General features: G+C 50.1%; 1 protein-coding gene across 2 annotated transcripts in view; it reads left to right on the top strand.

The window, feature by feature from the left end:
* BICDL1 (BICD family like cargo adaptor 1) overlaps window positions 1-13,901 on the top strand; it is a 107,410-nt gene that overhangs the window by 89,569 nt on the left and 3,940 nt on the right. Inside the window, exons 5-9 of one of the 2 annotated variants that reach the window (XM_062182141.1) lie at window positions 4,902-5,081; window positions 6,079-6,297; window positions 7,219-7,362; window positions 10,349-10,479; window positions 13,769-13,889. In XM_062182141.1, the coding sequence (XP_062038125.1) occupies window positions 4,902-5,081; window positions 6,079-6,297; window positions 7,219-7,362; window positions 10,349-10,479; window positions 13,769-13,889 (795 nt within the window). The remainder of the gene's footprint in view (window positions 1-4,901; window positions 5,082-6,078; window positions 6,298-7,218; window positions 7,363-10,348; window positions 10,480-13,768; window positions 13,890-13,901) is intronic. The other variant, XM_062182142.1, reaches the window with a different exon arrangement.

The following is a 13,901-nucleotide window of genomic DNA, read 5'->3' on the forward strand; positions in this document are numbered from 1 at the left end:
ATCCAACTTGGATTTTTTTTTTCAAACGTGAGATAGGAATAAAAATTGCTTATCGAGCACACAGTATATATCAAACAATTTGCTAAACTCTTAATACCTGGTAAAAGAAATTGGTTTTGACCCTCGAAGGACCACTTAACTGTCCTGTTTCATACCTAGTCGGGCATCTTTCAGGTGTGTGCAGGACCCAACCCCACTCACTGAAGGCAGCCTAGAAAGCAAGTGGGCTAGAGTCTAGAACTTGCCATGACGCTGATCATTATAGGCAAATCACTTAACGTCCCTCTGACCCAGCGATGAGAGTGCCCACCTGTGCTCACAAGAGTGCTGTGAGCTGAAACTCACTGTGCTGTACAAACATAAAACATTTGTTGTCATCCTGTTCATTATACTTCGTGCCATCTGTGTCACATGAAAGATACATTTCTTATTTTTGAAAGCTCTTAGATTTAATAGACTGATCCCCGGCCTGTTTTAGTTTTTCTGCATGTGTCTGTCCAGCTGATGAATCAGTTACTGACCAGAGTGTGCAGATCTCTCCTGGTCTTTTGTTCTTCTGCTGTTACAATCTATTAAGCACCTTTGAGTGTGAATGAGTAATTGAACTAATTTTGTCCAGTGCATAAGAACATGTACTTGTCTGTGCTGAGCTTCCCCTGCTGAGATGTATGTGGAGTTGTCTAGAAAATAATTGTAAAGCATTTTGCCAATTTAATATGCCATTTGTAATTGTGCCAGATGACTCCTAGGAATGTCTTTTTTGTTTTTCATAACCCTGATTTTTTTTCTTTCTGGGTTTCCTCAAAACTGGGGCTGGAGGAGTTCCCACTGGACTGGCAGGCAATGCTGATCCACAGGAAGCGCACAGAGTAGGCTTGCCAGTTACTTGCTCATTCTCTGAGCAGCCAGCTTCCAGACTCTTTCTAGTTAGGGCTCATCCAGACACTGATGCCATTAGCCAGCCATTTCCTGGCTGTGACAAGTGAAGGGGAGACTCCCAGGGCATCTGAAGGATTGGCTAAAGGTTCTGCAAGACAGCTTGCTCTGCATGAGAACTGAATCCCTAAGCTGCTGCCAGCCACCCTACAGAGACCATCTCTGCAGGAGCTCCAGGCCAGGTTTGGAAAAGACCAGTGCAGTGTCAACTTTTTCTAGTAGAACAGAGGTAACTCTAGAAATGCTACTTATGAAAAGATAAATTAGTCAAATCCCAGGAAGTTCTTCCCTACCCCCACCCCCAAAATCTTTTAAGTGAAGAGTATAGCCTACCAATATGAAGAAGTAGGAAAGATGGCTTCTGTGCAGATGTAGCATGTGGCCTTGTGCCTGGCAGCTGACACACTGATGATGGTTCTGCAGTTAGGGTTCACTCTGTTAAAAGTAAATTGGTGGGGGCTGGCGCTGTGGCACAACAGCTTAAAGCCCCAGCCTGCAGCACCAGCATCCTGTTTGGACACTAGTTGGAGTCCTGGCTGCTCTGCTTCTGATCCAGCTCCCTGCTAATGTAATCATCAGCTGTTTCCAGTCTCCAGAAAGGACCAAAATGGATCAAGCAATTTAATGTTGAAGATGAAAGATTTAGGTTAGGGGGAAAAAATGTGTGCATTTCTATGAGAGAACTGAGGAACTGGCACTAGGCTGTAGTAGGTTAAGCCACCACCTGCAGTGCTGGCATCTCATATGGGCCCCTGTATAGTTCTAGCTGTTCCACTTCTGATCTAGCTCCCTGTTAATGTGCCTGGGAAAGCAGCAGAAAATGGCCCAATTGCTTGGGCCCCTGCACCCACGTGGGAGACCCAGATGAAGCTCCTGGCTTCAGCCTGGCCCAGTGCTAGCCACTGTGGCCATCTAGGAAGTGAACTAGAAAATTAGAATATCTGTCTCTCCCAGTCTCTGCTGCTTTCCTGGGCACATTAGCAGGGAACTAGATTGGAAGTGGAGCAGCTGAGACTAGAACTGGCACCCATATGAGATGCTGGCAGTGCAGGCTGCAGCTTTACCCACTGTGCCTCAGCACCAGCCCCCTTCAGAGACAGTCTTACATCTCTTCTGTCTGGGCTGAGGATGGTGTGTTGGAAGAAGAAAGGAGTGGAAAGCACCCTGGACTAGAGGTCCTGAGTCCACTTGTGCTTTACAGTGGTGTTGGGAAAGTCATTTTTCACCAGTGGCTCAGCCACCTCTTGTGGGAAGTGAGGGTGATGGTCCCTCCCAGCCTCAGCCTTCTCTGTGAACAGTTAGTGTGATACGGAAAGTTGGGGGGAAACTGCTTTGTCCATGTTACTCCAAATCCTACCCTCAGCTCCTGTCCAAGCACTCCTGTTATTTCTTTAATCTTTTTCATGAAAATATAACGTATATATAGTAAAGTATACAGACCTTATGTGGGCAGTCCAAAGAATTTTCATAAATATATACGACTGTGTAACTGTCACCCAGCTCCAGATGTGAGATATTGTCAGCACCCCACAAGCAAGCCCTGCAGCTTCCTCAAGGGCAAACGAGTGCTCTAACTTTTGTCTCTTGTGTCTCAATGAAGTTCAGGAACTTTTTGTAAATCAAATTATATATGATACACTTCTTTTGTCAGGTTTTTGTGCAATCATTGTGTCTGTGAGATTCATCCCTGTTATAGCAATAGTAACAGTGTTTTTTTTCATTGAGATGTAATATTGCAACATGGGAATATACTACAATAAATTTCAAGAAATTATTCATTTGAGAGACAGCAAGCTCCCATCCACTAGTTTATTCCCCAAGTGTGCACCATAGCCAGAGCTGGGCCAAGCCAAAGCTGGGAACCAGGAACTCAATTTGTCTCCCACGTGCGTGGTAGGAAGCCAACCACTTGAGCCATCACCACAGCCTCCCAGGGTGCATTAGCAGGAAACTGGAAATGTGAATACAGGGGCTTGAACCCAGACACTCCAATGTGGGATGTTGGTGTCTCAACTGACAACTGACATCTTTTTTTTATTATTATTTATTTTATTTTTTTATTTATTTGAAAGGCAGAGTTACAAATAGGCAGAGGCATAGAGAGAGATCTTCCATCCGCCAATTCCCAAATGGCTACAACGGCCGGAGCTGGGCCGATTCAAAGCCAGGAACCAGGCAGGAGCTTCTTTTGGGTCTTCCACGCAGGTGTAGGGGCCTAAACACTCGGACCATCTTCTACTGCTTTCCCAGGCCATTAGCAGGGAGCTGGATCGGAAGTGGAGCAGTGGGAATTCAAACCAGCACCCATGTGGGATGCTGGCACTTCAGGCCAGGACTTTAACCTTCTGTGCCACAGCGCCAGGTCCCCACCTGGCGCTAACACCAACCCTTCAGGTTTCATTCTTGTTGGATCTATACCTAAAAGTAGGATTGCTAGATCATAGGACAGGTATATCTTATACTGTAGAAACTGCCAGGGCCAGCATTGTGGCATAGTGGGTTAAATCACTGCCTGCAATGCCAGCATCCCATGTGGTGCCAGTTCTGGTACCAACTGCTCATTTTCAATTCAGCTCCTTGCTAATGCACCTGGGAAAGCAATGGAAGTGGCCCAAGTGTTTGGGCCCTATCACCCACATTTGAGACCTGGTTGAAGCTGCTGGCTTTTGGCTTCAGCCTGGCCCAGCAATGGTCATTGGAGCCATCTGGGGAGTTAACCAATAGATAGATGACTCACTTTCATAACTCTGACTTTCAAAGTAAATAAAAAATAAATCTTTGTAAAAAATGCCATACAGTTTTCAAACATGTTTATACGTTTTCCACTCCCACCAGCAATGAGACTTATGGTTCTCTATCCTCATTAACACTTGATGTCACTGTGATTTTTTAAAATTATTTATGTTTGCCATTTTGTGAAAGTGTAATGGTGTCATATTTTGTGTGCCTGTGTGTAAGGAACTAGTTTAAGTTTGTCTGATGAAGATTTTCCAACAAAATAAATGACAGAGCAGTCTCATGAAGCCTCACGCGCATGACTGCCCGCTTGTCCCTGGCTGGGTCTGCCCCATCTTCGTAACACTCATTGCCTCTTCACTTGTGTTAGTTTCAAAGTAAATGTCAGAATTGTAGTAAATTCACCTGTAAATAAAAAGTACCCCTAAACGATAAGAACTTTAAAAAATATGGAGCCAAAATTGTGGTACAGTCAGTTAGGCTACTGCTTGTGGCATCTTCATCCCATATTAGAGGGCTGGTTTGAGTCTCAGTTACTCTACTCCTAAGCCAGCTTTGTCTCAATGCCTCTGAGAAGGCAGCAGTTAACAGCTCAAGTATATGAGCCTTTGCCACCCATGTGTGAGAGACCTGGATAGGGTAACCTGGCTCCTGGCTTTGGCCTGGCCCAGACCTGGCTGTTACAGTCATTTAAGAACTGAACCAGTGGATGGAAGCCCTGTCTTTGTATCTCCCTCTCTCTGTTGGTGGGCCTTTCAAATGAATAAATGAATCTTTTAAAGTAATAATATGAACACAGTACTATTTAAAGTACTTTAAAAATGTAGCAGAGTTTCCTTAATACCATCAAATAACCAGTGAGTGTTTAAATTTTCAGGTATCTTTAAATGTCATATTTTTTCACTTTTTTTTGTTTGAATCAAGATTTAACTTAAATAAGCCTACATATTGCAGATAGTTGATATATCACTTAAGTATTTTTTAATCTCTAGATTCTTCCTTTATCTTTTCTTGAAATTTATTTGTTAAAGAAATGGAGTTGTTTGTCCTGTAGAAAATCCCAGATCTGGCTTTTGCTGACTGTATCCCCTAATGTGCGACACCTTCCTCTCGCCTCTGTATTCTTCCATAAACTGAGGGTTGAATCTGGAAGCACAGTCAGGTTCAGGGACAGTTCTCTGTTTTTTCTTTTTGGCAAGCCTTGCTACCATTTACTCTCTCTTTGAAAGCTGCACCAAAGCCAACTCGAGCTCCAGGAGGTACGGCTCTCCTACCGACAGCTGCAGGTGAAGGTGGAAGAACTCACTGAGGAGAGGAGTCTGCAGAGCTCTGCTGCCACCAGCGCGTCCCTGCTGTCAGAGATTGAGCAGAGCATGGAGGCCGAGGAGCTGGAGCAAGAGAGAGAGCAGGTGCTGATGTTTGGTCCCTCTGGCATGCAAGGTGGCCTGCGGGTTCTTGCAGCACATGGTCCTCCCTAGCACCCCGCTGCCAGCCTGGCAAGAACCCTTCAGACCTGCTGGCTTGAGCATCATGAAGCAGACCCTGACTGAAATGTGTCTCTGGCCCTCCGTTCTCCTCCCATCTTGGCACTGGCAGAGTTGCCAGAGGACAGAATGTCTAGGCAGAGTCACATCCCACTAAGTCTTGCCCAGTTTGTCTTAGGAAGAGATCGTTGGCTAATGATCAAGGTCATACTTCTTGTATCGTTCTAATATTCCCAATCCATGCTGTCTGTCCAGCTGGCTGCTTTTCATACTACCCAGAGCCAGTCACTCATCTAATCATGTCCTGACTCCAAGCAAAGTGACTGGATGCTAGAAAGAAGTGCTTTACTTGACAAAGAAAAAAGGACTAGGGGCCGGCGCTGTGGCGCAGTGGGTTTAAGCCTCGGCCTGTGGTGCCGGCATCCCATATGGGCTCTGGTTTGGGTCCCGGCTACTCCTCTTTTCTAGTTCTGGCTGCTCCTCTTCCGATCCAGCTCTCTGCTATGGCCTGGGAAAGCAGTGGAAGATGGCCCAGTTCCTTGGGCCCCTGCACCCACGTGGGAGACCCGGAGGAGGCTCCTGGCTCCTGGGGAGTGAACCAGCAGAATGGAAGAACCCTCTCTCGCTCTCTCACTCTTGGGCTCTACCTCTCTCTGTAACTCTGTCTTTCAAATAAATAAAATAAACCTTTAAAAAAAAAAAAAAGCGAATAGGTGAAACAAGAACTGGGAGTGAGTAGATGTTCTGGGCCCAGAATAGCTATCATCACTCTTAGGGCAGTTGATCCGTAAGTAGATAAGTAACACCTTTCTCCTAGAAGTGCTGTCTTGGGGCTCAGTATTCTGGGCGCAGGTACTAGCGTAAGGTGGCCGGGTGGCAGTGTTCTCTGGAGTCTAATCCGGAGCACCTCTTTGTGTCACAGCTGAGACTGCAGCTCTGGGAAGCCTACTGCCAGGTTCGCTATCTTTGCTCACACCTTCGAGGAAATGACAGCGCGGACTCGGCCGTCTCCACGGACTCTTCAATGGACGAGTCTTCAGAAACCTCATCCGCCAAGGATGTGCCAGCCGGCAGCTTGCGCACTGCCCTCAACGAGCTCAAGAGGCTGATACAGAGCATTGTGGATGGCATGGAGCCCACGGTAAGAAGCCAGCCTGAAACAGGGTCTGGCTGTGGGAGGTTGAAACCCTGTGCAGAAGGTGGGCTCAACGCTGAATCTGAAACCTTTTAACATATCTGCAAGAATTTCCTCCGGGCCCTCTTCACTTGTTTGAGAGCCCTGACCACTGTTACCAGGCCAGGAATTGAGTGAGTGCCAGGGAACAGAAGGCTCCAAAATTATCTGCTTTTTGACACCAGGGTGCAAATGGAATCTTTCCCTCCATACAGTTCGTGTCCAGACAATGGTGACTGGGCTTTCCTTGGAAAGTTTGAATTTAGAAATCTGTATCCAGGTAAAAGTGCAAGTAGCCCTTTAGTTCTGGGGGTGGGATTGAAGAATATTAGTGAGCACAGCACAGGAAGTTGAGAGGTTCAACTTCAAGGGCCTTGCTCCTGTGCAGGAGAGGAATGTTCTCCTGGGTTTCCTGTGCAGACTGGAACATCCTCCCAACTACGGCACTTCTCTCCCGGACTGACTCTCGGGCTACTCTGTATCCTCAAGGGACACACCCTTCGAAGGGACAGACGTGTTTTTCTCCCTGTATTGGATGCATTAGGATGAAGAGGGGTGTTTTTTTCCTGATACTGCAGCGGAATGGATCATGGTAGAAGATGGAAGATGTGTTTTTCATAAACTTGGCTGCTTTTTCCTGAAGCTCAAAATGAAAGTGAATGTCTGCCATGGTTTGCAGATTGAAATTGATTAGAGACTCTCTCTCTCTAACCATTCTTTCTTCCCCCCTTGTCTTTGCCCTTTCTTTTTCTCCCTCCTCTCTCTGATCGTCCCTGCTTTCTCCTTCTACATCTCCACTGTCTTCCCCACCACCCCCTACCTCCCCATTCCCCTCCCTGTCACACCTATACCCCTACCACTGTGGGTGACTCTCTCTCTGGCTGTCAGAGCTCCCGGAGAATTGATGATGACTCCTTAGAAGAACAGATAAGGCAGACCAGTGAGGACTCGAGAGCCCTAAGGGAACTCATGGAGGGAGAGAGGGGTAAACTGAGGCAAAGCCTAGAAGAGCTGCAGCGACTCCACAGTCAGGTGAGCGTTTCATCTCCAGTCCAGCATGGGGAATGTGCATGTATTCCCTGGCTCTGGGGACCGTTGAGTTCTTTTGCACTTGTACGTGAGAAGCAGCCCTCTGCCATCTGATCCTGAGGGGCCTGTGACCTGAAGCTGAGGTGAGCTGTGGTCTTCAGCAGGAGAAGAAACCAGTCCTCTAGTAGGTCAAGTGAAAGGGGCGGGGCTAAGAAGCTGACCCTCCAGGGACGCAATGCCTCCCACAGAGCCAAGTCAGTGTGACTGGTGGATGCTGATAGTTTAAAGTGCAATGGCTCCCAGGTCACTTGGATATTTTTTTCCCAGCAGCTGTTGGGCAGAGACATTGGCAAACCAAGGAACAAATGAATTTTACAGCCCCGTTCCCTCTTCACAGGTGCCGTTCCTCTGTCAGCGTGTTTTTCAGTGTTAGAAGAACTTCTGCTACCCTCACTGTTCCTTTCCTGTTTGATCATGAGTTGGTGTTCTTTTTTTTTTTTTTTTTTTTTTTTTTTTTTTTTTTGACAGGCAGAGTTAGACAGAGAGAGACAGAGAGAAAGGTCTTCCTTCCGTTGGTTCACCCCCCAAATGGTCACTATGGCCGGCGCACTGCACTGATCCGAAGCCAGGAGCCAGGTGCTTTCTCCTGGTCTCCCATGCGGGTGCAGGGCCCAAGCACTTGGGCCATCCTCCACTGCCCTCCTGGGCCACAGCAGAGAGCTGGCCTAGAAGAAGAGCAACCAGGACAGAACCGGCGCCCCAACCAGGACTAGAACCCAGGGTACTGGCGCCGCAGGTAGAGGATTAGCTTAGTGAGCTGCGGTGCTGGCCAAGTTCATGTCTCTTGAGAACTCTGGAGGACACCTGTATTCTGACTCTAATTCTGTCTGAAGATGATTAGACCTACGATGTAAAGTCCAGGAAGGGACTGACGTGGTAGCACAGCAAGTTAAGCCAATACCTGTAACCCCAGCATCCCATGTTGGAGTGCAGGTTCAAGTCCCAGCTGCTCCGCTTCCAGCCCAGCTTCTTGCTGATGCACCTGGAGAGGCAGCAGGTGATGGCTCAGGTGCTTGGGCCTGCTGTCACCCGTGTGGGAGACCAGGATGGGGTTTCTGATCCCTTCAGCCTGGCCCTGCCCTGGCTATTGCAGCCAGTCTCTCTTCTCCAACTCCACCCACCCCTGTGATCTACTTTTCAAATAAATAACTCTTTAAAAAGAAAAAGCTGTTGAGGGGTGTGCTGAGAGGTGACATCTGTGGGAGGGAGGCAGACCTTTATGGAGCGATCCTACCTTGGGAGAATGTCCAGATGTCTGCAGTGTTTAACAGGAGGGCGGGCTCAGGCATGCTGACTCACACCTGATCCTGCCGACTGAGCAGGGACTCCCACCCTTCCATTATTCAACAAATATTTATTGAAAGCTCTATGAGGCAGGGTTTCTGGTCGCAAACAACAGGAATTTGCTCTGCTTAACTTGAGCAGAAAGAGAATGTACTGAATTACATCTGATAGCTTAGAGAATCAACAGGGAGGCGGGAGAACTTGGCTTCAAAACAGGAAAGAGACGTGAGAAGGGGACAAGCCATCTTCTGCCCTGGTGACTAAGCCCCTGCCCGCAGTTTTACTGGACTCCCTCACAAGCTGCAGTCCCGGTAGGGGCTGGGCTACCTGGCAAATCTAGCTCGAATGCCCAGTCTGCCCTTGAAAGGGAGAGGTCTGTCCCCCTTGGGCTTCCTCAGCAAGGAGTCATGCCCTGTCTTCCAGCAAGACACCTCGAAACCCAGGATGTCCCCAGGAGTGACAGTGGTCCATTGCACAGGTGTTGTGCAGTGGGATGCACAGAAAGGTAGGACATGCCTCCTGCCACTACAGAGATTGTGGTGCTCACGCAGTTACTGTAGTGTGGAGTGGGCTGTCATGGTCGCTGATGGAGCTGCTAGGTGGGACACCTCACCACCAGGGGCTGCCTCTGTGTTGATCATGAGGTCTGAATAAGCTGTGGTGCCATTGACAGAGCCATGGGCCACAGAAGAGGTTAACAGATTAGAAGTAAAAGGTGATAGCATCATTAAGATGTCTAACTTCCATGTAGCTTTGACCTTAGAAACTCAGTGAGGAAGGATGAGAGTGAGCCAGGCCATGCCAAGTGCTGCCAAGGTCCACCCAGGGCCCTGTGCATGGCAGCATTGCATGTTGAGTAGAAGACGGCTGGAAACAAAACTTGAGTAAAAATGTGGTTCAGACCCCTGATGAACTCCTCTTTCAGCCGTCATCTGGGAGTGTCTTAGGATGGAGGAGGTGGTGTGCAGCGCTGAGTACAAGGGGATCTGGGCCCAGGCCTGCAGGCCAGAGAGAACTCCCCTGGCCCCCTTGCCACTGGCTTTGGGCCTAGCACATGGCGTCTTGTCTTCAGGCAGTGGGCCCTCCCTGGGAGCAGGACTGCAGTGGGCTGCAGCCAGCCCGCACCCCACACAGCCACCTCTGCCTTGGAGCTGGTGCTGTGGCAAAGCAAGGAAGGCTGCCACCTGAAGTGCCCGCATCCCATATGACACATGGGTGCCAGTTCAAGTCCCAGCTGCTCCACTTCCCATCCAGCTCCCTGCTATGGCCTGGGAAAGCAGTAGAGGATGCCCCAAATCCTTGGGCCCCTGCACTTGCATGGGAGACCTGGAGAAGGCTCCTGGCTTCGGATCGGTGCAGCTCTGGCTGTTGTGGCCAATTGGGGAGTGAACCAGCAGATGGAAGACCTACCTCTCTCTCTCTCTCTCTCTCTCTCTCTCTCTCTCTCTGCCTCTCTCTGCCTCTCTCTGCCTGCCTCTTCTCTCTGGGTGTAACTGTGACTTTCACGTAAAATAAATAAATCTTTAAAAAAACAAAACCACCTCTGCCTCCCCTGGGATCCTTTGTTCCTTCCCTCCTGGAGGCGAATCACCCCAGGCCAGCAGCAGGGATGGCAGCACGTTCGTTCTTCTTGGTCTCCTGTCAGGTGACACTGCTGAGTGTGGAGATGACTGCGCTGAAAGAGGAGAGAGACCAACTCAGAGTGACATCCGAGGACAAGGAGCCAAAGGAGCAGCTTCAGAAGGCCATCAGGGACCGGGACGAGGCCATTGCAAAGTGAGTGGGGATGACCCATTTCGTTTTGTTTTAAGAAGTTGTTATTTATTTATTTATTTATTTTTGACAGGCAGAGTTAGACAGTGAGAGAGAGAGAGAAAGGTCTTTAAGAAGTTATTCTTAAAAATTAAATCATACAGAAGAACTCTAAGATGCTCACCCCCAACCCCAATCTCTATCCTCCCCAGATAGACACTTCTGTTGAAAGTTGGGTGTGTCTTCATGTGTGGGTATGTGTAACACACTTGTGGATTGGGTGTGTCTTCATACATGGGTGTGTGTAACACACTTATGGCTGGGTGTGTCTTCACAGTTGTAGGGTTTTCAGACATCAACAAGACAACTCTGCATGTCTTGCTTTTTTGTCCATTTCCTAGAGAGCTTTCCAATTAATTATAACAAACTTGTCTGTTTTAATGTTTACTTTTTTTTTTAGTTGTGGGTATTTGCAAGTATGTACAAAAGAGGGGTCCGTGTGATGTTTCTGTCTATCCATCTCTCAGTTCCAACACTAAATAACATACGGCCAGTGTATTTCATCTGCCTCCTCCACGTCCCTACTGGATTATGTTGAAACAAATCACAAGATATCCATACACACTTCAGAACCTCTCTCTCCCAGAAGGACATTGGAAAAACACAGCTATAAGTCAGTGATCCCATTTGAAAAGAAACAGTATTTTCTTGATACCACCTGGTATCCAGTTCAGATGTTCACAGTTGTCCCTCAAGTGTGTGTCTGTAATTGTTGGGAATCATCATAAAATGTTGAGAGGAGGGCGGTTAGCCTAGCGGTTAAGGTTGCCTGTGCGGGAGAGAACACACAAGTCGCCGGTCCAGTCCCACCGCCTTCAGAAATGGGGTCCGCAGCTGTGCCCCTGGCGGGAGAGGAGGCTGCCCAACCTAAGGGAGACCCTGCCGTCTGACTGGGGCGGCTCTGGAGGGAGGATCTTCTTCCCCTGGAAACATTTGTTTTCCTTGAAAGACAGAGAGAGAGAGAGTGGCCACAGTGGCCAGGGCTGGGCCAGGCCAAAGCCAGGAGCCTGGAAGCCCTTTCTCCCACATGGGTGGCAGGAACCCCAGAACCTGAGCCATGCCTGCCCCTGCAGAGCCCACGTTAGCTGGAGGCCTGACCGGAAATGGGGTGGCCCCAGGGCCAGGCACTGCGATTTGGGATACAGACCTGTGCTTAACCACCCGGATGTCTGCCCCTTGAGTGATGGTTCTTCTCCTCGTCGGGGAAAGACCCTCACAGCGCAGAAAATAAATCTGGGAGTAGCAGTCTGCCTTAGAGAAACAAAAAGCAGTCACTGGTGGTTTCATTTAAGGAGTTCTAGCCCTTGGGTATATTCCTGTTTTTAAATGTGATTAATACATCGTCAGTGACTTCTGCAGCTCTGGTTCCCCGGTCTGGGGTTGCTCCTGCATGACCAGCTCTGAGCTCCTCTGAGCCCCCTGCCCCTGGGGACTGTCCCCGCCCCCACGGCGTTAGTCAGCACCTTCCCCGGACTCCTGGCTGCTCGTGGCGCCACCTGCTGGCAGACACCTGGATAAAGGAGACTAAGCCGCGTGGGGGCGCCCGGGCCGTTCTGTGGTCCGGGGACACCAGGCGTCTATGGCAACTGGAGCCACGCGAGGACTTCCGCTGTTTGCCGTGGGCCAATGGCAGCACTCGTGGCAAAGTCAGCCTGCAGCAGCTGAGCCACCAGCGCCCATTGGACAGGCTCGGGTCCTATCTGAGCAGCTGCAGTGGGTGGGGCCGACATGCAGGCCGAGCTGTCTGGAGCTGTCTCTCCAGGGAGGGCGAGCTGGGCACAGTTCTGGGGCCTGGCCTAGGGTCAGAGCAGGGACCGAAAGTGCTCAGTGCTCGGAGGCTGTCAAGGAAGTGCTGGCCATAGGGGTGGCGCGAGCGCTTTTGTGAATAGAACCCTCCTGCTTCTCACCGCGCCTAGGTTAGTGCAGGCGGTGTCCCCAGGCAGAGCTGCTGCCCTTGGGCGGTGCTGTGACCTCTGGCCCTGCTTAGTGAGGACACTTGGATGCCAGCAAGGGCAGCTGGGCCACAAGAGCCGCCTCTGCAGGAGCTGCCGGCCACGCCCTCCCATTGCGGCTTTTTTTTAAGGTTCTGTAGGAGTTTCAGATATCCCATGGAGTGCAGGGGCCCAAGAACCTGGACCATCATCCACTGCTTTTCCCAGGCACATTAGCAGGAAGCAAGATTGGAAGTAGAGCCGCCAGGTCTCAAACCCACACCTGTATGGGGTGTCAGCCTCAAAGGCAGTGGCTTAACCCGCTCCACCACAATGTCAGCCCCTGTGATTTAGGAATGGTGAGGATGCTGGTGACACCGAAACATGCCAAGTATGGAAATGCAGAGTGCACACGTGTGAGTGGGGACTTGCTCATCAATGTCCCCCAGAGAAAATCAGCTAGAGTTTTGTGTGCCTTTCAACACACAAAGGTTTCTCTTTTTGTATTTTAATTTTTGTAATTTATGTATTTTGAGAGGCAGACAAAATGATAGAGCTCTCATCTGCTGGCTCCTTCCCCAAATGCCCACAGCTGCTGGGGCTGGGCCAGGGCCATGCCAAAGCCAGGAGCCAGGAACTCGGTCTACTCCCATTGGGTGGCAGGGACTGGAGCCGTCCACCTGCTCCCTCCCAGGGGTGCATCAGCAGGAATCAGGAGTTGGGAGTGGAACAGGACCCAGCCCCAGCCACTCAGGATTGTGGACATCCCAACCAACAGCCGTACCGTTAGGTCAGAGGCAGTCTTTATTTTGAAGAACTAGCCTCATACTAGACCTGTGTTCTGGTTCTTTCCTCCGCTGTGCACATCGTGCGTTCAGTAAATATTCCCCACGGTGGCTTCGTCACCTGCTTGCCAGCTGCCAGCTCCTGGGGACTGGGGCCTCGCCAGCCCGTGACCACACCGCCGCACACGGCAGCATCCCAGGAAGGTCCCTGTGCTGCTCAAAGCAAGTTGCTCCCCGTCCCAGGGGGGCGAGGCATGGAGGCTTTGTGAACGGCCTCGTCTCCTGTGGGTCCAGGTCCCCGTTCAGGCGGCCTGCGCTTGTAACCCTTTAGAACCTGTCTCCTCAGTGGTGAGTCGGAGATGGCGCATGGCGGCTTCACCGGATCACTGGAGTGGGTTAGCTTGTTGCAGACTAGCCGGGCCGGGCCGTGGCTCAGTTATGTCCGTCTGAGATCAGAGCCTGCCTCCTCCTGTGGACTCCGGAGGCCCCGAGTGCCTCTGGCACAGGGAGTCCAGGCTCGCTCTGGTTTGTGCGCAGGAAGAACGCCGTGGAGCTGGAACTCGCCAAGTGCAAGATGGACATGATGTCTCTGAACAGCCAGCTGCTGGACGCCATCCAGCAGAAGCTGAGCCTCTCTCAGCAGCTGGAGGCCTGGCAGGTACAGCGGGCG

Source organism: Lepus europaeus, chromosome 23 (genome assembly GCF_033115175.1).
Source record: "Lepus europaeus isolate LE1 chromosome 23, mLepTim1.pri, whole genome shotgun sequence".
Classification (NCBI taxonomy): Eukaryota; Metazoa; Chordata; class Mammalia; order Lagomorpha; family Leporidae; genus Lepus; species Lepus europaeus.